A 27503-nucleotide genomic window follows, 5' to 3' on the forward strand; every position below is an offset into this window, starting at 1 on the left:
GCCATCAGAAACGCAGATTCTAGTCGTAATGTAACAAAGCAGGAATCTCAGTTTTTGTTTTTTTTTCTCCTTTTCCCGTTTTTTCTACCCTGTTCCGAGAAGTTTTTTTTAATGTTTTTTTTTTTCCGTGCCGGATATACGAGGAGGTAAACAGTTCTGTGCGTCTGATGAAAATTCACACATTTCTGTACAAAAGGCAGGTGCTGAAACGCGACTCACGGGTTTCTTAGCCAAAGAGCTACCTACAGTGGAATTCCCTATGGACTCAGTGATGCCCCCCTCATTATTTCGGGGTGTTAAGTTCAAGGAGTTTTGGTGTCATTTTCCCAGAGGTATAAATTCTTTATTTTTCTTCCATTTTTTTTTTTCTTTTAATTTTTTATTACAAAATTGCAAAGGGTTTTCGACGTCGGTCCATGAATCAGCCGGCCGCGGGTTCCATGGTGGGGCTTGAAAAATAAGAGCAAATTCGGCAAACAATCTTATTCCGTAGCGTTATTTCCTGGGGGTTTCTGTACATCCATGGTTGGCGTTGAGCACGATGAGCGGGGTCGGACAGCTGGTTGTGTCGAAGCAGAACGAAGGGACCTTACGTAGATCGCAGTGCAGGCACCGTCTTGAAAGAGGGGGGGGGAAGAATTATCTTCAAGGCTGAGATGCATATCCAGAATATCTCTTGGGAAGGGGGGACCCAAGGCAATGTGGCAAGAGGAGAGCAATACAAAATCAGGCTTACGATACGGATAGGGGGGGTTGGTGGTCAGCCAGGAGACGTTCCCCTGCTACGGAGAGGGTGTCAAGGCCCCGTTGGGTGTTTTTATATTCTCTGTGGATAAAAGGAGAAAACATGTAAACAAAATGATATCAGATCGACAGGGGATAGCGTGAGAGGTTAGTGTGGTGGTGGTGGTGGGTGGACAAAGCAAGTGTGTCCCGGTTTCCACCATGGAGGAACCTTTCCAGTGAGGTCTCAACGGTTTTCATGTGGTTCTCTAAAGGTTCTTTTTGAAGTCTGAGAGGTCTTGGCCCAAGTTATCCATATGAACTGGACAGACTTCCCCTTCCCCTGCTCATTAGGGTTTAAAATACACGAGGAGCAGGTCTTCATAAAGGGGATCACCACCAGGGTATTGGCCCGAGCCCTTCTATGGTAGTATGAAGGGAGTAGGACCCTTAGAAAGTGGGCTTTACGTGGACTAATAATTCTGCCCAAACCAGGCAGAGGATGAGAACTCCGTCCAGCCCTAGAATAGCCTCAAAGTGCCAAGGCCGCCTCGTCCCTTCTGACCCTAGCCCCCCCCAATGCATTTCACAGACTTGGCTTGAGTATGAGTGTTGGATAGCCATATTCATTCTGCGTGTGAGAGATTATTATACTTCAGAACTTTACAGATATCATATCCCTGAGGCTACTCGAATATTGACCCCTTACCGGCCGTGAGTTGCCATCGAAACGGTTCAAACAATGACTTTTACGGAGGAAACGGTATTGTTAATGTCACCTGTACCCAAGCAGGGATTCCAGAGGTCCTACAGCAAACGAGAAAAGCCCCAGCTTTGATGCGCAGCTATTTAATGTGTCGGACTCTGTGACCCGGAGAAACTGCCCAATTACCCTGAGACTCAAAGCGTGGGGTAAAAAAAAAAAAAAAAAAAAAAAAATGTAAGCTTTGACTGACCACCTCGAAATTATCAAAATCTACGGAGCATGGGGGTCTCAAGGAATAACGGGATTGAGGGATTGTAAGTAAATACGGTGCTGTAGAAGGGTTTAGCCACAAGATGCCACTGTCACCTCATCTCATCCGCACATTGAACGCTCTTTCCGTGAGTATAATCCTAGGCTGTCCGCCATTCCCTCCTTTATCTAGGAATCTCTATCTGTCCGTCTCGATTCCATTATCCACCATAACAGAAAATGCGTTCATAAACAGCGGCATAAATTAGATTTTGTGAATAAGGGACAATCTCAACTGAATCTGGAGTTACTAAAGTCGATTAGATCTCTCCGTGTCCGGTTGCTCTTATGCCTAAAATGGTTTTCTGTAATAAAATATATATTTTTTTCCGCTTGTAACTCGCTGGGGGTTTTGGGAAGCGGATGTTTGACTTCTGCGTCTGATACGGAGGAGACTTTCCGTCCGCGAAGGGTTAGGTCAGCGTCACCTCTACATAAGAGACGCAGCGAAAAGGTCCCGCATAATGAGAGCGTCGGCAATAATTCACGGCCAAAAAACGTCTCTCAACTTTATAATATTCCCAGCCAGACTAATTCAGCCGCGTCTGGAAGCCCTTTGGCTCCAGTCCTGGGGTAACGGCGTCCGATGATTCCATCGTAAATGCCAAGTGTAAGATTCTATTTGGAAAAGAACGGCATTCAAACAAAATGAGACTCCGGCCAAAAAATAACCAACACAAGCAGAGATGCTGGGGAAAAACCGGCACGCTTTAGTAAATTGGGGGTGTGATATGCAGGGAAAACACAGAAACAAGCTCAAAATCATTTAATGGACTACTTTTTAGGGTTACTAAGCCCAATTCTGGGGCACAGTGGTCTTGTTGCCATAGCAACCAATGCAAAAGACCTGCTGATTTTACCATTCCATTGGTTGCTACGGTGATAAGACCATTCTTACACATCGATCTTAAGTATGTGAATCCGCTACGGGTCTGGGTTCAATACCTGCTCTGTGGATACAAAATATTTTAAAGATCTCTGTCCATTGTACAGCGCTACGGAATATGATGGCGCTATACAATAAATAATAATAATAATAATAATAATAATAATAACACACACACGGAGGCTATGAGCAAAACGTGAAGGGTTAACTTACCACAGCTGCAACGAAATCTGCAAAGCAAAAAGAAAGACGCGTTTTAACATTATTTTTTCTGTAAGGCGATATAACAATCACAATCAGTGGCTTTTAATGTGAAATATACCTTAAACGGGTCATTTACAATGTACTCAATCGTCTAGGACCCGGCATCCGGCATTTAAAGGGGGTTATTCACTAAACAGTGGGCTGCAGGCAATCGGTTCACTTGTTCGTTACTAAGGGCCAACCATAAGGAGCTACTCCATTGAGAAAAGACTTCGTTGGCCATGGCTGGTTCTTGGTGTCAAGATATCTTATAACTTGGGGGGGGGGGGGCAGAAGACGTATCTTCATCTACAGAGCTGGAGGGGTGGGGGAGCAGCAGGGGGCGCCGTGGCTGGCACTGGGCACAAACCACTAAGTAAAATGGCTTTAAAGGGAGATGATCGTCTCTAAGCCCTTGAGAACGATAGATAGTCCACCAAACACCCGGAGAAAACTGTCACCGTCAGGATTATGGTAAGCAGATACCAACTTTATGGCCAAACTAAAGGGATGTTTGGCCCTCACAGGCACCCTGAAAATAAGCTCTTCCCCTTAGTCCGTTTTACAGACGCATTCTATCCACGCACATTCTCCTTTTTCCAGCACTGGCCACGAAACATAACTTTCCATTTAACGTTCCGCGCGAAAGACGCAAATTACCTTTATTGTCTGCCTTGAGCTCCTCGAGTAACAAATCATTCTGTCTGTTTCCGAGGACAAAGGCCAAGAAAGAGAGTATGAGGGCGTTCAAGATGCCGATGATGGCCAGTATGTACGCCCAGCGGACTGAACAATCTCCCAGGGAGTATTTTCCGGTCTTGTCTCCGCACATGTCCCGGATGGTCTCCGCGTCCCACCCATTCGGGAAAATCATGCAGGCAAGAACCAGGCAAACGGCTGTCGGGAACAGAAGATGGAAGAAACGTTATTAGAACGCAGACAGACATTGTTACATTTACAATACACAGATCACGGGGTGCTGACCCGGAAATCATCAAAAAAGTAACCCTTTCATAATTCACCGTGAAGATTCCAAACCGTGAAAGGACACAAACGCAGTAGGAACGTTTAACAGTTTGAATCAAGTTCTGCTTCCAGCCCCTGAAATATATATTCAGCCAGACACATTAATACGTGATGGGAGTCAGAACAAGGAACACAATGATTTTTTATTTGATATGTAAAATTATGTAAAATTATTATTTTATTAATTATTTTAAAATAATTTTTTCCCCATTTTCCCCCAATTAAGTCCTTTTTTATTTTGGATAAAATGAATTTCCTGATTAGGTCGTTCACACATCAGTAGAATGTTTGGGAACGTATATACATCGTAGCAGAAAATCAGTTGGCCCATCTTGTGGGTCTTTTCGATTTACGGGCGTCCCAATTTGTTAATTCACAAAAGCTTGAATTTTTGGACATCCAGCTCTCCCTCTTTATTTCCTCCAGAAAACTTAAGCTAAAAAAAACGTGAGCATTCTAAAATAGAATGTTGCCTGCAACCAATGGGAATTAAGCAGGGTAGCTATCCTAGTTCCAATTGGCTACTTACTTACCGAAAACTAGTTCTACCTACCCAACCTTTTCCCTTTTTTATCGACTGGTCATATAAAAGCGCCCACCGCTATTTTTTCCTTCTTTCAGAGTAAAAAAAAAATATATATATATTTTTTTTAATAAGAATTTTAGGACGTGATCATTCCATAAACTGTATAATAAAACGTTATATCGGGGGGGGGTGTCCCCCCATAAAAGTAATAAAATCAATTTTTCTTTTTCTTCTAATGAGCAAAAAAAAAATCAAAACCCTGCAAAAGGTGAAGCATTTCCCCGGAGACAGTAAAGCTCAGGAAGACTTATCTCTTTAATCTTGGAATGGGTAAGAGTCTATTAAAATCTCCTCTCCCTTCCACTTCAATTATAATTACATTCTGGAGTGGGGGGGGGCGTACGAATTTGCATTTCAAACATTGGCACAATGCAATACCGATAAGAGAGACCTGCAATTTCACGTTCGTGCCTGGCTGGAGGACCTCAGGGTAACCTCCTTCCACCCCCAAGGACACCATCGAGACTTTACTTAGAAACACAGACTTCATCAAGGAACCGAGAGAAAGCTCTTAATATCGGAGGCTTAGTTAAGGTTTCTTCCGTCCCCTGTAAATTAAGAAAAGCAGCCGATATTAGGTTTAATGAAAAACCTACTCCCTAGCCGCCCACAAGGACTTTCAAACGCTTTCAATTTTGAGTTTCGCAGCTTTGTAGACAGAGTCTATTTACTTTCAACGTCTCCGTGATAACTTTCCGCGGTCCGGTGGGACTTGGGCTTCGTAATGTACTTAAGAATTAAAGAGAACTTGGGCTTTTGTTTTGTTCCTAAGAGCTTTTATTTTATGGGAGAAAAACAAATTCGGAACTTCATGCAATTTACTAAGAAGCCAACAGAGAACCCTGATGTACTTGAAGAAGAAGAAGCTGATGTCCATGACCAAGTGGGCAATAGGACGCTAAACGGAACGCTGGTTATTTGGGGTTCTTCTCTCTAGTCTTGTCCATACTAGCTGGTAGAATAAGTCTTATGTGTGTGTCTCTCTGAAGAACCATATTAAGAAGCTATGGTAGAGCCACCGAATCACTGGTGATGCTTCTGAAATGTCCATCATGCGCTCCATAAGCAGCACCTTCTAAAGGAGCTACAGGGTCATTCTTGTCGGTAGGACCCTGGTCTCCCATCTTTGGAGATCGCAGCAGACCGGCCACTGGTAGGGCTTGAGATAGTCCATGATAGGACTCCATATAATCAGACGTCAGTAGATCCAGGACAAAATAGGTCCTACTGTGGCTGTGAGGTCACACTCCAAAAGGTATCTCACATGTAGTTCACGTCTATATTAAAACTATGGATACATGAATAAAGGGGGAGATCTCATTCATTTTCTCTGGTGAATATGTCAGGAAATAGAGAGTTTAAAGGCATCTTTTTATTTAATGTCCTCGATATACAGACCCAAACACCGTTCCCTCAGGCAGGTATATTTTTACACATCGTTTTCAATGCTCTGCGCGTTCGTTCTAGATATAAATTTGCAAAGTCTGCTAAAAACACAACGGCCATTTATCAAGGAGCACAAGGTGATACACTCTTAGCGATCGCGTCTCGGTATTCCTGCCTGATTAATGATGCCGGTAAATCCCCCGTATGTGACAAATTCACAGATGGTCACACTGATCCATATTATTCTTTTTAGACAGTTATTAAAGGTCCATGGTCTCCAGACCCAGGGGTTTTGTTTTTTTAAGCACTTATTGTGACCACATCCCTCCAAGATTCAACTTTCTAAATCATCAGAAACTGAATTAAAGGCAGCGACACCAATATGAAGCGTCATCGCAGGATCCTCTCAATAGGTGCAGAAGCGTGACCGGTTTATGCCTATGGAAACTACCAACATACGCTATAATAATGCAAAAGGACCACTTATGGACCATGGATGACAGTATGACCATTCACACACTCATGCATCTACACACCTATACACTTACACTGACACACCTACACACCTTTAAGAAGTTGGCTCTTCTGGATACTGGTTAGGAACATGATGTGTAAGCAGTACCTGGCAGACTGTTTTATTGTTACAATTTAAAGGCATTAGAGGGGGTGTGGCTAGATTAAAATGGGTGGAGAAATGGGCAGCAGCAGCAAGTAGTGGGCAGAAAGACTTAATGCCACCACTCCTGTCCTGGGATAAAACATTTATTATGATAATCTTGTGTCTGAGGGTCTCCGTAATTAACGTAAGACATTCAGTTATGAAAACGTTCACTTGATTTACTCCAACGATCAGTGGTGTCTTTTGTTTCTTTAGCCAGCAGAGCTCGGAGGTCCTGGGGTCATTTGTTCATAGCAGGAAAACATAACGTGGACACAGTGAGGATCTGGCAGCGAAGGACGGGGCGCTGCATATATCTCAGCAACGAGCCATTAACTCGGCTATTCCTTAAAGTAACCGTATCGGCAGAAGTCTAATGCAGATGGAGCGAGAAGCCGCTCTAACCATTTATTACCCGATTACAGACAGGAGATCTGATTGCTAAACCTACTGCGCCGGCCATTAGTGCAAAAGATGGATACGCGGCAAAACTCGCTGATAAATAAGACAATGACGCTGATCGGGTGGAGAGTCTGTTGGAGAGTCTGTTAATCTTGTCACTACGGGGTAGAGGTACAGTACCGAGTACCAAGGGCAGGGGCAATTATTAATGCAAGAAAGCTAAAAAAGAAAATGCATATAATATATAGAAACACAGAATCTGCAGGCAGATCGGCCCCATTCGGCCCCATCTAGTCGCCTATTTTTCCTGCTGTAATCAGTCGTTGCTCTCGTCTTGGATTCAGGAGCCATAGTTATTTTTTGCCGAGGGCCCCTAAGGACCTAAACCCACCCCTGCAGGGAGAGACCCTCTATGGCTGGACCTTTTAGATCCAGCACTATTGTAGTCAGGGGTCCTCTGGCATGAGAATCGCATCTACTGCACTCCCGTTATTCACGCTAATTCCCGTCGGCCGCCCTTACATCATGCGATCGAAGCCCCCTCTCTCTCTCTCTCGCTCTCTCTTGTGACACACGGCCTGGGAACTTCAATGTGCGATTATTGATCGCCTGAGTACAAATCAATAGCTGCAGCTAACGCGATTGCATCTTACATTATGGTCACGTCACGGTGGGATTTTGGGAGATCCTTGATTATCAGAGTCACCGCCGTTGCGTCTATTCCGAGGACGGCATCGCTGTCACCGTCGGGAAAGGTCACAATGGAGATCCATTGATTGTTGTCATGGCTTTTGATGGATACATTACTCACGCTGTATCCTGCCTCTGTCAGTGCCGACCAGCACGAAACCCTCGCTGAATATCATAGCCATGCGTGTTCGGAAGCCGTCGGCTCTACCCACAAACGTGACCGACCTAAGGCCAGCTTTAATTAACTCTGCTTTGGGCAAAAAATCATTTAAAGTGGAAATTATCTCCCCCCCCCCCAATATTTATGTAACAGAAAACACGGGAGAAATGGTACCGGAGTTTATTACCCTCCAACAACTATGGCTGTCTCCCTCCCCCCAGAAAAATTACCCCATTGCAAAAAGTCCACAGAGATAACCAAGTAGATTGTAAATCTTATTTACTAATTCAAAAAAAATAAGGGCAAAGGGACTGTCGTCCCACAGGCCGTGATAATAAGACTTCTGTTTTTGCTACGGAAACATTTGTTCTTCTTTGTATTTTTACTTGCAATTCCTTGCATTGCCACCAGGGGCTCCAGAGTAACAATCACAATAAGTAGCAATGACTGGATCATTTATTACTCTAGTGGCTATTTGGGGAATTACAAATAAAATATTCAAAAAGCTTCAGGTATTGATCCAAAATCATTAAATAAGACAAGCCTGAGGAGTTTTTGTCCCCCCCCTGCCGTACATGCCAGTCCACCCCTGACAATCGGTGTCTACCTTCTCCAACAGTACTCAATCTGGCCACTAGGGGTGAACTTTTAACCTATTTAACTCCTTGTTCTCGTTAGCGCCCTCATCAGGGATCCCCGAGTTACTGCCAAGGTGTGAAAATCCAAACAAGTCTGGAAGGAGAGGATCCAAAATTATTCTTATTTTAAAATTCGAATTTAAAAAGTGAATATATTTTTCTTTGCATTTGTTCTTTAAATGAATTCTGTAACATTTTGAAAGCTGATGTAAAACGCATCACAAACTCCAAAAACTCCATCATAGGATTTTCACAAACCACTTAAAAATCCCATTTTAATTCTAGTTAATTTTGAGTACAATTTTCTATAGCACAGCACATTTTTTTAAAAAATATTTTGTTTTTAGTTTGGTCCTTGTAGGTTTTTCCCCATGGTGTGCGTGGAGGCTTCACCCAGTTGAAGAGGTTCTCTGAAGAGAGGGGAAGAAGAGAGAAGAACGCAGACAAGAGGAGACGGGAAGCGATTGTGAGAGAGAGGAAAGAAGAAGAGAGAGGAAAGAAAGAAGAAGAGAGGAGGAGAGCGAGGAAATAAAATTGGGGTCTTCCTCCTTCGTTTTCATTGGGTTTCTCTCCTATTTTTCGGACATTTGCACTACTTAATCAATTTAACAAAATTCATTCAAATTCATTAAATAAAATCTAATCAAAACCAAAGTTCTAACCTCCAATAAAACAGAATTGTTCCATATAAAGACATTATTTTATACCCTTACTATAATACAGATCCATCTCTGCTGGGAGATCAGTCTACCAATCTACCCCTCTTTTATTAACTCCTAAATCGCTGGAGTTTTCAGAAAATCTCCTTGTCGCAGAGAAAAAGATTAGCGTATGATCTCTCTGCGCCATTTCGCTGATCCGTGTGATTAAAGGAAGAATATTAAATTAACCCTTTGTTTTGATATTTTGGTTGCTTGTTTTGTTACATCTTGTTTTCATAGTCATTTGGTGACACTCTGGGTTTTTTTTTTTGGGGGGGGGGGGGGGGGTGACTCAACTAAACACTAACCGCCAGCTGCAGCAATATCTCCCCTGCGCCTCCGCATTCCGTGTATCCATACAGCTATCGGCGATAAGGGGGAGAACGGCCCGGAATACGGGAATTCTGCGCTCCGAAGCTAAAACGAGTCATTAGTAATCCGCCCGAGTCGCTTCTCACAGCCGCTTGGAATATATGCCACTACACACCGGCGCGTGACTTCCCCGTACAAACCCTTCCACGGCTAGCATCAGATTAACCCCTTAAGTACCAGCGATTTTCCCGGGCCGGTGACCAGAGGGATTTTCCATTTTTTTTTTTAATATATGGTTGTTAAAATGTAATTTTCCTCTCATTTAACACACTGGAGGTCAATACTGTACACAGCCCGGGGGGGGTTATATTACTGTATACAGCGCTGGGGGGGGTTATATTACTGTATACAGCACTGGGGGGGTTATATTACTGTATACAGCACTGGGGGGGTTATATTACTGTATACAGCACTGGGGGGGTATTACTGTGTACAACGCTAGGGGTTATGTGGAAAGAGAGTATTGGGAAGGGATCAATAGACTTTAGAGACCAATTGTTAGATCTGACCTAGCGCAGGTTCAAGTTCCCTGCTTGATCACTGATATACTTTGCACACTCTCCTCAGTGAAGTTAATTACGCCTGGTTTATTTCCTGGGGTATAATTCAGATCTAACGTTCTAAGTTCACAATTTACTATTAAAGAGCAATTAAGATTCATTAGCGATCCTAAAACTCATAGAGGCTGATCCTCCCTACGCTCCTGAAATAGGGTGACATTCTAAAACGCCTTCCCGGAAATGATTTTAATTAATCGTTAATATTTTGCTTCATTCATTAGCTTTTGCCGGGAACACATAATTATCATGTGACACAGAAGCAGCCTCTGATAGGTTGTTGCCATAGAAAGATTTTTTTTTATGTTTTGAGCAACTTTTACAGTTCAAGTGAGCGCTTTATAAAACGAGTTACATTTTGATGACTTGGTAAGGAAATGACGAATCTTTGCTATCCTCGGAAGACGCTAAGAACCAATATTTGAAAATTCTACGACTAAATTCCGCAAACCAATCAATAAAAAATTCTCCGAATTATTACCTATGCAATAAAAAACGCAAAGTACCAATAACGTTATTTATAATCGTGCAGCGCTGCGGACGTTCCCCGTAATCAATGATCTTTAATACACCGGACACGGGTTTGTTGAGTGACAGTGCGACGGTGGGGGTGGGTACATAATTGGGGGGTTCTGGGGAAAAAATATTGGGGCCAAGGCCAGGGCCACAGTCAGAAATCTTAGGGGCCCAATACAGACCTAAAGAAAGGCCTGGTGGTCCCGTGCACCTTCCATTGCCCCACTCCATACTCCCAATGGGGTCACCAGGCCCTAATGATTGCCATAAAAACGTCAGGGTCCAGAAGGGGAATTAACGAACAGTTAATTCATGGATTTAGTTTTGATAAAAGCCGTCACCCTTTAACCCTTTGTGTGCGCAGATCCGGGGGGGTACATAGGCCGTAGCGCACATACAGTCGCGTTATGCGTGGGCCGCTTGTTATTTGTCTTTAGGAACGAAAACACGGGGCTGGCGGAGAGACTGGGGGTCGATCCAACAGCGAAGCGGATTAAATCCACCCACACTCATCGATTAGACCGTTTCATAAACACCCGCTTTCCACAAACGATTCTCCGGAAGCCAATTGTCACATTTTGCAAAAAGAAACGTTATCCTGAGAGCTTCTCTCCCTCGACCGAAAGTACAACCGGAGCTGTGACCAAAGTGGAGCAGTCACCATGGAAACCTGCGGAACGCTGGTCGCTCCACTGCGCGCATGACGTTTCCGGGCTCCCATGGAGGTCCATCCTGCAAGATCTTAGACGTCCCAGAGAATGTCCCCAACCGGCCCATTAACCCCAGTGCCCACAAAACAGGACAGTGGGGAAACATTGGAAAATCGGGACTGTTGGGAGGTGTGAGAGTGTAGTTAAGACTGGGTTCTGACTACCAGTGTTGCAGTGTGGCGTCAAAGCATTAAAAAACAGCCGGGGGCCATTTTCTGGCTCTTACTGCTGCCCGTTTGACCCAAAACTGTTAATTTACTAAGCCTGTCAGAGGTCGGGGAGAAATAACGCACCTTTAACAGCCTCTCGTACCTTCTGCGCCTACAGCCTCGCGTTAACAGGAGCGCTCTCTCCATTCCCCCCGGCACGGTCGCTTTTAGAGCGATCCCCATCGGCCCACTTCTGGCAGGTAATTTAAGCCGAGTTCTCTTTCCGTGCCGGAGCCGCGCCGCACTCAACGTCTCCGGAAGAAGCTTTTTCTCTGCTCCGTTGGGAGAGTCAGAAGCCCAGAAAAAGCTCTCAGAATCTCCGGGACCCCGAGAGACCCCGCCGGCCGCTGCCTCCAACAACAAGCTGCCCCTCGCCGAGATTCTCACGGGAACCCGAAAAGTTTTTAGAGAGTTCAGCTTCAAGATCTTAACCCCTGCAGAGGAGGCATTTCTACACCCTGCGATGGAGAAACAGAACCTGCCGGCAGATCGGCCCCATTCGGCCCCCGTCCAGTCTGCCCGTTCCTCCTGCTGTAAAGACTCAAACCTTAATCAGTCGTTGGCCTCGTCTTAGATTCAGGAGCCGTATGTCTATCCCATGCATGTATGTATAACCCTCTACCACCTCTGCTGGGAGTTTATTCCTTTTTAACTACCATCCGTTCAGTAAAACTTCCTTACATATTATAATAATTCCAAGTCTACAACCCAAGACTTCCACACACGCCCCAATTTGCTGGATTATAAAACACACAGTTATTTGGTCTGTATAATTATTGGGTTACATTTTTACAAAAATACCCCAAAATCTAAAATTAACCAAAAAAGCAAAGATACGTGAAGGCAGACGGATGCGGCTTCTCAAAAAGTGAGCATTCCGAGGAGTGGCGATAAAACCCAAGGACACGGCGGGCTCCCACCTCCGGATACATTCAGATTTAATTCACAAGCGATTCATCTGTTCATAGTTTTGATTTCCAAGACCGAACGTCCTACATAAATTACACTACAAATCACATCACTCCTTGACGGAATGACCCCCCCACCCCCCCCCACTCCTTCCTCGGCTTCATTTTTGGACGTTTTCTTGTTTTTTTTTTTGTTTGCGTCTGATGTTGAATCTTAAATTCCCGTGATGCTATTCAAAGCCCGCTGGCTGGCTGGCTGGCATCATGGGAGTTGTAGCGCACGGAGTTAGAACGCCCGATGTCACATTAAATCAGAATTCTTCCATTGATGCCCAAACCACAACCAACTATGGCCCGCCACGCACGAGTTTTCTATAAACAGTCACGCTATGTTTCAGTAGAACGAAGGCTTACGCCCAACGCCTGATCTCCATGCGCGGAGCGGTCAATGAGCTACAATATCTCATTTATATTCAAATTGCTCCATATCCCAAGGTCACCGCATGGCTGCCGAGGGATGCAGGAAATTGAGTTGGAGACTGCAGAGGTGCCTGGAATAGATAATGGGGATGAGATACGACCAATCTACAAATAAATAAGGGTCAGGGCCACAAAAATAACCATGGAGGAGCCGAGACATGGAGATGAATTCATTACAGATCATTACAATGGGGGGGGGGGCTGAGTGCCCTCTGTATGTCTATACACCCCACACACTGCAGGGGGCAGCGCACACGCGTGTAACAGGGGGCAGCGCACACGCGTGTAACAGGGGGCAGCGCACACGCGTGTAACAGGGGGCAGCGCACACGCGTGTAACAGGGGGCAGCGTGTAACAGGGGGCAGCGTACACGCGTGTAACAGGGGGGCAGCGTACACGCGTGTAACAGGGGGGCAGCGTACATGCGTGTAACAGGGGGGCAGCGTACACGCGTGTAACAGGGGGGCAGCGTACACGCGTGTAACAGGGGGCCCCGAGACTCACCCCTACGCATATCTACCCTTAAAACCCTGCAATCCCCAAAATCCAAGCAACCCAGTTCATACATCCCAACTATCCTGAAGATATAAGAAGAGAAAAGACAATACAGAGAGAATAAGAGGTAAAAGAGACAGGCAGAAGGAGAGACTTCCCTACATTCCATCTAAGTCCCTGACTCAAGAATTTGCGTAAAAGACACAATGTGATAAACACAATATTTATAAACACAATAACAACATAATGTAAAACATTTCGCAACAACGTAGCCACACCACAGCGAGCTCTCCGGGAAGAGGACCGTTCCCCCCCCCCCCCGAGACCTTTAATATCCAGCACTGTATCGTTATTAAAAGCAGCTCCTATCCCCAGCCTGACCCCTGATCGGAACGGTGAAAACCGCAGCAAAAACGCGCCTGTCTGCAAAGGAGCCGGCCAGGAGTCCGAGAGTCAGAGAGTCCGAGAGTCAGAGAGTCCTGTCCACAGCGAGCGGCGGCTGTATGCAGGAGTCTCAGGGTGAAGGGGCAGATTTTTGCGGGTCACACAGTCTGGAGATGACTCCATCCGGTTCTGCCCGGCTTAGATCATATATAAGGCTCCCTATTGCTGCTTTTACTACCAGTATGTTATGGGTGATATCCCTGCTTGAATGCAGGTGACTCGGTAAAGTGTTCTATTAGATTGTTCATGGCTATCTCACTTACCAAAGAGCTGAAGCAGGACAAATGAGACAACTAGACGGGCAGAATGGGGCTGATGGGGCAATAGTAGTCTATAACAGCTCTCCTGCCAGATGCCTCCTTATTCTCTATTTATCCGCCTTGGCCTGCATCCCACTATCCTAAAAAATTATAGAAAACTCCTCCATGCAGAGCCCGCTGAGGCTAATTATCGAACACATAATCACTGGGTTCTAAATATTTCTCTGGAAGATCCATGAAGGGTGCTTTGTGTAAGGTGACAGCGTGCGCAGCCAGCGGCATTAACATCAGTACTCCGAGCCAACGGGAAGATGGCCGTGTCATCCGTATTCTAGGGGACTCTCAGCGCCCCCCCCCAAGGATTTATTTTAATCCGTCTCAAGATAGACGACTGTCCGGTTCATAGAAGAAAAAACCCTTGTAACAAAAGGAGAGAGAGAGAGAGAGAGAGAGAAAAAGAGTGAAAAAAAGATAGAAGAGAGAGAGAGAGAGAAAAGGAGAAAAAGAGAGAGAGAGGAAGAGGCATTTTTTGGTCCATCGGTTGATTCTGGATTCTGGTCTCCATGGAAACTATCGGCCGGAGCGGCAGCGTGTAATCATCTGGGCTCTCTGGCTGATTCCTGCTGTTACATTCACGCCGCGGCATCTCTTTCTCTCGCTCCCTCTTTATTTCTGGTCCGTGTCTCTCGCTCCCTCTTTATTTCTGGTCCGTGTCTCTCGCTCTCTCTTTATTTCTGGTCCGTGTCTCTCGCTCTCTCTATTTCTGGTCCGTGTCTCTCGCTCTCTCTTTATTTCCGGTCCGTGTCTCTCGCTCCCTCTTTATTTCCGGTCCGTGTCTCTCGCTCCCTCTTTATTTCTGGTCCGTGTCTCTCGCTCTCTCTTTATTTCTGCTCCGTGTCTCTCGCTCTCTCTCTATTTCTGGTCTGTGTCTCTCGCTCTCTCTTTATTTCTGGTCCGTGTCTCTCGCTCCCTCTTTATTTCTGGTCCGTGTCTCTCGCTCCCTCTTTATTTCTGGTCCGTGTCTCTTGCTCTCTCTTTATTCCTGGTCCGTGTCTCTCGCTCTCTCTTTATTTCTGGTCCGTGTCTCTCGCTCTCTCTCTATTTCTGGTCCGTGCCTCTCGCTCTCTCTTTATTTCTGGTCCGTGTCTCTCGCTCTCTCTCTATTTCTGGTCCGTGTCTCTCGCTCTCTCTTTATTTCTGGTCCGTGTCTCTCGCTCTCTTTATTTCTGGTCCGTGTCTCTCGCTCTCTCTTTATTTCTGGTCCGTGTCTCTCGCTCCCTCTTTATTTCTGGTCCGTGTCTCTCGCTCTCTCTTTATTCCTGGTCCGTGTCTCTCGCTCTCTCTTTATTTCTGGTCCGTGTCTCTCGCTCCCTCTTTATTTCTGGTCCGTGTCTCTCGCTCTCTCTTTATTTCTGGTCCGTGTCTCTCGCTCTCTCTTTATTTCTGGTCCGTGTCTCTCGCTCTCTCTTTATTTTTGGTCCGTGTCTCTCGCTCTCTCTTTATTTCTGGTCCGTGTCTCTCGCTCCCTATTTCTGGTCCGTGTCTCTCGCTCTCGGGTGACTTTATAAAGCAGAAGGTACCGCGCGACGTCGGAAAAGGGAGCAGCGCATGGACCCCGCGCCAGGCTGTCCTGACCCACTAGAGGTGGGCGAAGCAGCCGAGGCCGGGAACAAGCGGAGCCGACCACAGACAACCAAGCCTGGCTGCACCATAATGGGCATCTGCAATAGCGGCCAAGAAGGGGTACTTGCCCCCCCCCCGAAAATTTGCACATAATACCACACTATTCTGCCCACCCCCCCACCCGTCGGATAAAATGCCAATATTTTGCCCATTCCTGTGGACATTCATGATCATAACGTACGGCTTTGTGAGATTAGTTTGAGCCTAAAACTAAATTATTTAGAATTGGTTTATCTCTTTAAAAAAAAAAAAAAAAAAGTTATGAAAACTGGTAACGAGTGGCGATTTTATAATATATAATATATATATAATACTATATAATACATATAATACAATATAATACAATACATATAATATAATATATAATAAAATACATATAATAATATATAATACAATATAATATAAATACATATAATATATATAATATATAATACATATAATATATATAATATATAATATATAATACAATACATATAATATAATATATAATACAATACATATAATAATATATAATACATATAATTAAGGTAAAAGAAATTCTGGCGCGGGAAACAATCCCCGACGCGATACCTTCAGATATTTCACTTTGGAGAGAACATTTCTATTGGCTCACGTTCCACATTTATTATGCATTGCGATTGGCTGCTAGTCAGCGGAATTGGCCCGGATTATCTCAATATGAATTTAAAACGTCTTTTCTACACGATAAAAATCCTCCCGTCGCCCTCCGTTATCTTCCTCCCCGTCCGACCCGCATTATTTTACGTAATCCTTAGAATCATTATCTCCGCGCAGGCTTTATACGTAGATACACCGCATGTATGTATATATTATATATTATTTCACGGAACTCATTTAAATGCCGTTATTCATTCATTTCCTGACATACACGAGAAGCCAATAATCCAATAGCAGGAGCCGTCAGAATCCTGCGGTCTCCACTTAAAAACAGCCCAAACGCCATCATATTATCTCATTAAATACACGTTTGCAAATATATTGTGCTGTTTTTGTTTTTTTTTTTCTTTCAAACCTTTCTAGTTTTTGGATAAGATAATGTTTTTTTTTTCTGTAGCTTTAGATCAGTCATTTGTAGGAGTTCTCGCTCTGTTATCTGAACCCCAATCTATTTGACACCCCCCGACTCCTTATCATACTGCCTGTGGGGAACAATAGAATGGCTCAGTCTAAATCACCCAGTTGGACTCTCTGACTAATGAAAGCCTATGGAGGAACGGACTTCATTAGCATTGCCATAAAGCATCAGCTCGGTGTGGTGTTTGAGCCGGGGGAAAAAAAATATACCCAAAATATCACATGACTGACAGCAATGGTTCCTCCTGGTATACAGTGCTGGGGGGGGGGGGGAATCTACGACTGTATACAGCACTGGGAGGGGGGAGTTATTACAGCACTGGGGGGATATTACAGCTGACTCAGTTTATTGCTGACATATTAAAGCCCTGTTTTTCACTCCTCAGCAGAGACAAATCATATTTTGCTACAGAAATAGTTTTTACCGAAGAAATAAACAGAAACGTTAAGTGTAAATACTGGGAGTTTGAAGGTGTGGCGGGCGAAGCGCGACCGAAAAAATACAGAGAAACATCGTCTGTAATCGGGAAACTCAGGAGTAAAACACAAACATTTTAACAATAACAAGCAATCCTCCGGGGAGGAAAAAGTACTACGTACTGGGGATATAATATACCATATCACTAAGTGTTACCCTCTTAGGGGCATTACTGGATACGGGGTCTGTCTCTATGGCCCCTCTATACCACCTTTAAGGATGTGGCATCACGCCTGCATTATCAGTCCCTAGCAGCCCCTCATAAATCAGCCACGCATTTAGGTAACAGGGGCCATCAGGCATTAAGAACGCAAATGTGATGCCTTAAACTTTAAGTCACCAGGAAGGTGATAGAGGGGACATCGGACAGGGTCCTCCATCCATTATATACCCTTTTAGGGCCACTAGGCACTGCATCCTTAAAGTTCAGAGATCAGCAAGAAGACAGCATGGGCGGGGGGACTCTTAATTGTCATGTGACACAAAGGCAGCCACTGATAGGTCGTTCCTACAGAAACAAAAGAAAAATGGGGAGGGGGTGATGTGAGCGAGACTGAAGATGTTTTTAGGCGGGACTAATGCCAATTCTGGGCAGAGTTGATGGCATTTATGGGCGTGGCTATCACCAACATTTTGTATGGAGGTGGGAGGGAAAGGGGCGGGATTAGGGTGTGTCTAAATGCCACTAGTGTGATTCTGTGTTGTTGCCTAAAGAACCGTAGAAGCGTCACTTCACCCGGAGTCTTTGTGTGAAACCCGGAAAGCTCCCAGAGACGTGTATGATTAATGTGAATGTGTGAGAATGTACATGCGCGACCATAACTCCCACCTCTGCTGGGAGGTGGCTGTTCTACTTGTTTTTTTGTTTTTTTTTTAAACAAAGACAAAAAAGGTGATTGGGAGCATTCGTCGCACAGAGAACTTTGATGGGTTAAGCAGGACCTTATAGAAGATGCCGGGAAAGTGCGACAGCCTTTTCAAACCTAACCTTTCGTGAAATGTTGGGTGGTTGTTATAAAGGTCATCCGTGTTCTGGATGTGACCGGCTAAACAGAGCCGGTCTGCCAGACCTGACCTCCTGAAGCGGCTTGGAATGACAACGATTAAAGAGGTGATGTAAGCAAACAAATTTAAAAAAAAAAAAAAAAAAAAAAAAAAAAAGGTGAGGGCCTCCTGCTTGACCATTGTTGCATGACCCCTCCAACACACTTTTGCGATCGACTGCAGGGAGATCATAGACTTTTCAGCATAAATGAGACGCATACAATCTGCCAGCAGATCGGCCCAATTCGGCCCTCGTCTAGTCGCCCGTTTTTCCCGCTCTAAAGACTCAAAACTCAATCAGTCATTGGTCTCGTCATATGTCTATCCCATGCATGTTTGAATACCCTGTATTAGCCTCTACCACTTCTGCTGGGAGGCTGTTCCACTTATCTAGCAGTAAAGCAAAACCTCGCATTCCCTCTCGGCCTCTGACCCTCTCGTTTTAGATTCTAACCTCAATTACCACGAGTTGTTAGGGAGCTCTTCTTGTCTGAAGAAGTAATTTAGTCTTCTATTGTGTTGGGGTCACTTTTTTCCCCCTTTAAGGCAGTTTTCTTCTCGTCTGATTCAGGATTTAAGACAAGCGACTGAAATCTGCAATTAAATCCCGTTTGTCCGACACTTCGAGCTTAAATTTAGAACAGAGAGAATCCTACGACGGCGGCAATTAAATCTCCCCGAGTCTGGGCTCTTAATGCTGCCGCATTACCGAGTGCAAGCAAAGATATCTAATAATTGCGTATGAATTATTTCCTACGGCATAGTGATTAGTTTTTATCTTTTTTGCAAATCCTTTAAAGAAGGTCCCCCCCCCCGAAACATGCCGAAAAATGTAAAACTACACTTTTTTAAAGCTACGCTACAAATGATCATATATATATATATAATTATGTAATTTTAGTGAATGTACTTGCTATCAAGCACCTCAGGCAGAAAGAAAGAACAAGAATGAATCGCCATACATTCTACATAAATAACCCCATGCGCTGAGCACATAAAGGAGCCTGTGATTGTGTAAATGTAAGCTCATGTTCCAACTAGTGGTTATATGAGGTATTGCAAGCAATTACAAACTCATGCATAGTTTTAATATAGTCCAGTTTTAATATCTTAACAAGAATAAACTAAAGCTTTCTGGAATAGTGCTATATCTGGAAAGAAGACGTTCTGTTCTACTATTTGCTCTAATTCCTTTCCACAATTGATATACGATTTGATAAAATAATATATTTTATAGTACATATTTAGAGAAATACAATGAAAAATCCATCTCCCTTTTTATAAGGTTCATGAAATTAATTTAAGGTCAATAAAAGATTGGTTGAGCAGTCAACCTGCACTTAAGGTGGTCTTTACTATCAGACTCATTCATCGCTGAAGAATTGGCTGCTGTCTCTTTAAATAACCCGCATGCCACAATTTCATTCACATCCCTCACCCACGTTTTTTTTTTATTGCGTGGCTTATCAGTTAATGAGCCAAGCAACTCACTGAGCAAAATCCTCTGAATGCCAACGACTTCTTCCACTCGGTAACATATGGTGCAGCCGAGTCCCAATATTGCCGTATATTTTCACAGTTCCACGTAATTGATTATGTGCGGAATGAATCGTTATTGGGCACAATATGGACACATTTCATCTGCGTTAAATCTGTTACATTTGTATTCTTAAAACAGAAGCAAAAGATGGGGGGGGGCAACCTGAGTGGGACAATGAGAGGAACCGGCTGAACCTGGCGACGGGAACACCGACGTTGACTACACCTTCCTCTAGAATCACTCAGGCATTCTCCATTTCATACTTCTCGATGATGTATCTGAATCTCGACCCAGGATAAACATCCTTGTGAGATTTATTTTATATCAACAAGGTAGCGTATTTGCCAATCAGAGAGATTATTGTGGTATGGAGTCTTCATCTTCTGTAATAAACACCCCTCATAGGCTATTATACAATGTGAAGAACCCATGGTGGTTGTCACCATTTGAGATTGTTCTTCATACATCTACTGACCGCTCACCAAATTGTTAGGATCATTCATACTCGAGGTACCTCTTTCATGGTCCACACAGACTTCATGTTCCTGGAGACACCAGCCTGATACTTTTGATAAGGGGAACTTGAGGAGAAGAGCTCTGCCCATTGTCCATTGGGTCATCATGAACGTATCTATTCACTTAAGCTCAAGTTGGCAGCCGAATCAAGTTTTTAAGCCAAACTCAAACAAGTTGGGCCATCTTGCGTATAAATCTCGGTTGGGATGCCAACAATTGTAATGTGGTCCTTCCCATGGTCTACAGACTGACCAACAAGACCCTTTATATCTATCTATATCTATCACTATTTCAGGGACTTTCTGCATATGCGGTTGATCTATTAAACTAGAGTATGTTATTAGAGAAGTTATAGAATAAACAAACACTACGGCGTATTCTAATTGTTACAATGATACATTGTGTCTCGGAGAACAAGCCTACGAGGAGTTCTTTTTTTAATATTCTCCATGCTTGGCGTGTAATCATTACCCTGATTATTTCCTTCTCTAGTCTGTAGATATCTTGTACCCTCCACACGGAACTAATGATACCATTGGGGAAAAGAAATAGAAAAAGCAGCAAAATCAACAATTTCGCGCTGGGTTTACACATACCTCGGTATCTATGGTTATCAGGGCTGCCTAATCATCTATTTGTTAGGAAATAATACCGGGAAACCTAATGAGGGGTCACAAGTAAAAGATTGTACATCGCATGGGAGATCTCCCCAACCACCCCATCGGACTTGCTGCCTCAAAAGTATGAAACAACGAGAGGGGGGGGCAAGGCCACAACGAGAGGGGGGGGCAAGGCCACAACGAGATGGGGGCAAGGCCACAACGAGAGGCGGGGCAAGGGCACAACGAGAGGGGGGGGCAAGGCCACAACGAGAGGGAGGCCAAGGCCACAACGAGAGGGAGGCCAAGGCCACAACGAGAGGGAGGCCACAATCACCCATCCGATCTCCAGCAGCACAATGATTTCCTCTATGATCAAGTAGGAGCAAAAGAATGTAAGAAGCACAGGTGCAGAATGATACTTGGGATGGTCGTCTATTCTATGGTTTCATGGGTTAATAATAATATCAAATTAAAAATAATTTTTTCCGAGCTTTCCTACTCCCCAAGCAGCGATTTCCCGGTTTGTTCACAGAGCAAGGAGTAGAAAGACAGGAGGGGATTCTTTAACTTTTCGGAAGTTTTATCATTTGCCAACCGCAGACCCGCATTGCCCCCAGGAGACCACCCAGCAAAGCTTCAAACGACCTTCTCTTTAAGTCGATATCATCAGTTATCCCGGAGAAGAGAGCGAGGCTCATTAAGGCCGTCACGTCAGTAAAATCACTCTATTTGCTGGCAGACGTGTTCCGCAGCACAATTTGTCATTCGGAACACAATCAGGTTTCGGCACCCCTCGTACTCATCGCAAGGAACACACACTTAGAACGACAAACTCAATTAAGATTGATCCCCATCTCGTCTTATTTAACATATTCTGGGCTTACTTTGAAGAAGCCAAAAGCAAGTATTTCAGGCAAGAACCAGCAACACACTGAAACGTATCAATGCGTCTTTCAAGATCATCATCATCCAGAGGAATCATGCTGTCCTGTTCTCTAGGCCAAGTTGTCCTGTATACATTACTTTTCCCATTTGGAGTTCGGGATAAAGAAAGGGGAAGCAATTTTCTGTGGCGCACCTCACTTCCTGTGTCCTGTCCGACAGCAGCCTCCTGCTCAGCATGTGTTCTTAAGAGCAAGCGCGCAGGAAAATTCCTTCCCCCACTGTGCTGAAATTAAAATATCTTAAATTCTGACATGTTGTGGGAAAATGTCCAGAATTGTTTGTGAATGTAGCACGTTTTTTGGTTTTTTTTGCAACACAGCAGTCTGAAAAGACACAAAGGATATGAATGCTGCACGTGCCTTTTTTTTTTTTCTTGTACTCTAGAATTAGACATCCGCAGACCAGTCCTCTGTCAGAGGGCACCTTACCAAACCTAAACCCGTGAAACCCTCGCTGTATTACCCTCTACCACTTCTGCTGGGAGGCTGTTCCACTTATCCACCTCTTAATAAAGTAAAAATTCCCTACATTCCATCGAAGCCTCTGACCGTCTTTTTAAAGAACTCGAGAATACTTTCTCGGTTGGCCCGGAGGGAGCAGTCCCCCCCCCGCTGCTGGATGAGAAAATCTAATTTGAATTAGAGAAGTTAATGTAAAAACCTAAACAAGGCACTGATGCATCGCAAGAGTCTAATAAAATAAACAGAAGAAAAGACTTTGTGATACAAACTTCTAACAACACCCGGCAGTCCCTGCTCGCTCCCCAATATTCATTACAGCAAGTCCTTCTGTTTAATCATTTGTAGCCAATTACGTAAAAGACACAATGTGATAAACACAGTATTTATAAACACAACAACACAACGTAAACAAACATTTCGCAACAATGTAGCCACCGGGAAGAGGACCCTTTCCCACCCGAGACCTTTCATATCCAGCGCTGTATCGTTATTACATGGGTTCATTTAACGCACTTTGGAAGTCCCGCTGAGTCTATTTGCCGCGGTTCGGAAAGCTTCGTACGGGCGCTGCTGAACCCCGGAATAAACCGGATGATCCAGTTGGCGGGACAGGAAAATCTAGGGCTTGACCTCAGCGAGAAGCAACGCTTACATTTATAAAGCAGAGGAGGGCAGTTCATCATCTAAAACTAGAGGGTCAGAGGATAAGATGGAATGGAAGGAAGTTTTACTTTACTGAGAGGGTGGTAGATAAGTGGAAAAGCCTCCCGGCAGATGTGGTAGAGGTTAATACAGCGGGGGGAGTTTAAACATGCATGGGATAGACATACGGCTGCTGAATCTAAGACGAGACCAACGACTGATTAAGGTTTTTAGGCTTTACAGCAGGAAAAGCAGCTAATCAAACGTATTTAATATATATATTTATTTAATTTATGATTTATTGAGTGGAACGGCTGCTCAGCTGGACTCAGACAGTGAAGAGGTCACTTGGGGACTCGTAATTCATTCTGCTATATGCCTGGCCGGAGAGCCTCCTCATTTGGCCAAACGTATTCAGACAACGCCAAATATCCAATGTTCTGTAAACGCAGCGTTTGATCGCTCTCCCTGTCCCTGAATTAACCTCAAGAGCATCGCCGGAACACTTAGAGCGCTCGGCAGCAATAAACGGGTGGATACGCGAGACGTACGGAGGAGAGACATCTCGCAGCCAAGTGCAGAAAACAGTCTTAGGGCAACAATACAGCAAAATATTATATATATTATAATTATTATAATGAGAAAAACACTGGGTTTGGGCGCTTATAGAAATAAATAGAAATTGCAGCATTTGTTATATTTACCCTATACGATTACATAATAGTTAACCCCGTAAAACCCTGGGGAATTCAATACAAAGCGCAGTGTACCCCACTTGTAAGGACGGCCATGTTTGGGGTAAAGCGGCAAACGTCTGCCGGTGCCTCTGTCCGTTCAGCAGCACGCGGGGTCACTATGTAGATAAATAGATAACTGGTTCCCGTTTTTGTTTAGCCGCCCCATAAGATTTAAGAGAACATTTAGGCTTTAAATGTTTGGTTTTTTTTAGCAGATCAGAGCAAAGTATTGGCCGCGGTGCCTGAGGCTATTGAGAGTAAATAAGCTCTAGGTAAATATACAATCTGCCGGCAGATCGGCCCTATTCCGCCCATCTTGTCACCCGTTTTCCTGCTGTAAAAGACCTTAAGTCTGTGACCTCATCTTTGATCCATATGCCTATCCCATGCATGTTTAAGTTACCTCACTGTATTACCCACTACCACTTCACCTGGGAGGCTGTTCCACCTATCTACCCACCTTTCGGTAAAATAAAGATTGCTTGCATTACATTATTTGCCTCTTCTGTCCCGTGAAACAAATGCCCCCTGAAACGATGCACCAACTTAGTGCATACCTTGAGGCACGGACGATAATATAATGGGACTTTATAACTTCATAACCTCTTATTGCACTTAATGGATTGGATAACGCGCCGTACTGCAGAGAACTTTATTCTCTTCCGCATGCACCAGTAACAATTAACGCAGCTTCCAGGGCCAGATCATTTAACCCTTTCCTGCTTTATCCTCCAAGAATAGTTAACGCTTCTAATTTTGTGTCCTTTAGACGTCTTTGTTGGTTTTAAGCATGCAGACATCAATAAGCGTTCCTTAAACTATACAGGATTCCCACAATGCAAAGCAGTACGACAACACGCGTGTACCTACAATGACATGTATTTAAAGCCTTTTCTACAACATACCCCGTACCTATGTCTAACCCCCAGCTTCTGCCCAAATTTGCCCCTAGACATGACTTACATGAGTAAAATTCTATATTGAACCTTACATAGCGAGGACCAAGTAACGGTAACTCAACTACTAGGTGCTACCTTCTTCGGAATAAACACACAATGAAAAGAAATGTATACAGTTTGAAACAATAGCTCCTTTACCGTGAGGGCAAATGGAACAGCCTCCCAGCAGAAGTGGTAGACAGTGAGGGAACGTTGGACAGACATATGGCTGTTGAATTTAAGACAGGACCAGGGGGGCAGACTAAATGGGCTGAATGGGTCTGATCTGCCGGAACATTCTGGGTTTCTATCCTACCACATTCTGTGTGTTTTTTTTAAGGACGTATTTCCAAGAACCGGAAAATAATTTGTTATAATAGTAATTAAAACCATGGCAACTACGGACACCTGCCTGGCGGATGCACAGATGCTGGGAACCTGAGTTTCAGGCAAAAATGGTGGAAAACCATAGAAAATAATACTTATATTTAAAGGTTCGCGGAGTCGGTTGTAATGAATTCTCACGGCGTGTTCCCCTTAGTCAGCTCTATAGAATAACTGCCCGTGCAAGCAAAAAAAAATATTGAATTAATGAATCAGGGATTGCCCTGCCTAACGCACAGCGCTCTAATGGGCTATATAAAGCTTATCTGCTTAATGAAATCACATAGCAGCCAGCGAGATAATTCCTCTTTAATACAAACCTCTTAGCAAAATATCATTAATTCCGGGCCATACGTATAAATCTATACTGTTAATAAATCGCTTGTATTTTGTACACGTTTATTTTATTTTTTACTTGTATTTCTGGAATAAGATCCATGGTGGATCATAAAGAACGACCATATAGACCCGATCTCAGCACTGTCTATACATTGGACCCTATAGAAAAGCTAATTGTTAAATATCATATAATAATAATTCATATAGAATATTAGCGATCCCAATCATTTAAAGATATGATATCGGAGTGTTTTTTTTCTTTTACTCAAGCACATGTGCTTATGACATCATGTAACAGACATAAAATGAGTTACTTTGTTACATATTAACGGAATGTATTGAATTGGATGGGGAGCCTATGTGCTTAGGGGTATAAGTTATAGGTCCTTCCAAGAGCGCAGGGACCCCCATAGAACAATTTTTGCCCCTTCTTCAAACCCCCCCCCATTACCTGCAAATAGCTGCATCCAGGCGCATATCTTATACACAGTGGCTGTGTTGCAGAAGAAGAACAGGGCGAAACAGGTGATGCATCCCAAGATCAGCACCATTGACAACAACACAAAGAAAGCAGCTGCCTTAAAGGCTCCTGAAGGGATAGTGCTGAAATCCGTGAAGGAGCCCCTGCAGGTCAATTCTCTGCTAGCTACTCCATTGCCCACACAATAGTGGAATAAGCCAAAGTAGCCAGGCTTGGGAGTGTTGACGCTGTCCCCTATCCAGTAGGGTTGAATGAAGACCACCACGTTTATGATGGCAAAGCAGATGGTGAAGATGGCCCACAGGACCCCTATTGCTCTTGAGTTCCTCATGTAGTTATCATGGTAGAGCTTGGATGCCTCTTGAGAAGGCAACATCTTGGCTGGTGGTCAGTTGTCCTCACTGTAGACACTGTTAAGACACACAGGAAAGCAACACAAAATGTATGGAAAGTGGTGGTGTTGAGTGTGTGTCCTGGACATGCAGTTTGTATGTAGGGGTTCCACAGGATTCCAAGACAAAGCCAAAATTCCAAGAGAAGAAGCAGGACGAGGTATGTATTCCAACAGCAGAACCGGCTAAGCACACAGACCAAAGTCCCTAGCAGGAGAGGTCTTTAAACCAGTCTGGCACAGTGCCATAGGACATCCAGGACTGGGAACCTGAGGGGCACAGCAGGGCAGACAGGTGAAGCCACAGTCCCAGGCCATTGGGGAGAAGGTTGTCCAGAAGCATTAAGGAATCAGCAGACTCTTGGCTGGTGAGATCCTCCCCTGCAGCTGCTGGGAATCCATCTTTGCTGTGGTTCCTTCAGCTGGCTGGCTGGCTGCGCGCTCCCGAGTTCTCTGCGCGCTCCCGAACTAATGCAGATTTGGGAGAAAAGAAAAAAAAAACAGTATTACCCAGGCAGCTCTGGGCTTTAAAAAAAAAATGTGATCTCATCTGTTTTCTGATCAAATGGCTGGCAGCACAGAGCAGGGGAGTCTGTCACTGTTTAAATCAGACAAGGAGGATGAAATAAAATGATCACAACCTATAAAAAGGATAATAAAGCCAGCAGTGAGAGGGGAGAGTGTTCCCTGCTTCCATCACAGCACAGAAAGGTGGCATGTGGGGGGAGGGGAGACAGGCTTCGCAGCCCATCAGCAACAGGGTGCTTCCCATAGAAGCTCAATTAAGCCAAGGCAACAGCAGGGCATCTTCACCCAAATCATGGCATTTACTCTGCAGCCCTCTCTTCTCACATCTCTCTGCCAAGGCTGATGTGATGTGGCACATGCCCACCAGGGGCCACAGGAAAACCACTGATTCTGTTCGTTTTCATTACACACAAAACTATGGATTTTCAGCTGATGGGCAAATATTTCATTAAATGATTAAATAGCAGCTAATCCCTCCTCACATGGCACACGCGTGTCTCACATGCTGCGGAATGAATACATAGTATCAACACAAATCTGTTATTATTATTAATTATTTATTATTATTCATAGCATTATTGTGATTAATATTAATACTCACCTACATTTAATTACTCAAAACTCCCCAAAGGC

The 27503-nt window shown here is 44.2% G+C and overlaps 1 protein-coding gene across 1 annotated transcript; it reads right to left on the reverse strand.

Annotated features, from left to right (window-relative positions):
• Positions 1–357: 357 nt before the first annotated feature.
• LHFPL4 (LHFPL tetraspan subfamily member 4) lies at positions 358–26766 on the reverse strand. Its single transcript, XM_053470061.1, has 4 exons — positions 25922–26766; positions 3528–3764; positions 2838–2854; positions 358–826 (listed from the first exon to the last, which is right to left on the reverse strand). Exons 1-4 carry the CDS (start codon positions 26325–26327, stop codon positions 818–820), a joined length of 669 nt encoding a protein of 222 aa, XP_053326036.1. The 5' UTR covers positions 26328–26766; the 3' UTR covers positions 358–817.
• Between the last annotated feature and the right edge of the window lie 737 nt (positions 26767–27503).

The sequence above is a fragment of the Spea bombifrons genome, chromosome 6 (genome assembly GCF_027358695.1).
Source record: "Spea bombifrons isolate aSpeBom1 chromosome 6, aSpeBom1.2.pri, whole genome shotgun sequence".
NCBI lineage: Eukaryota > Metazoa > Chordata > Amphibia > Anura > Pelobatidae > Spea > Spea bombifrons.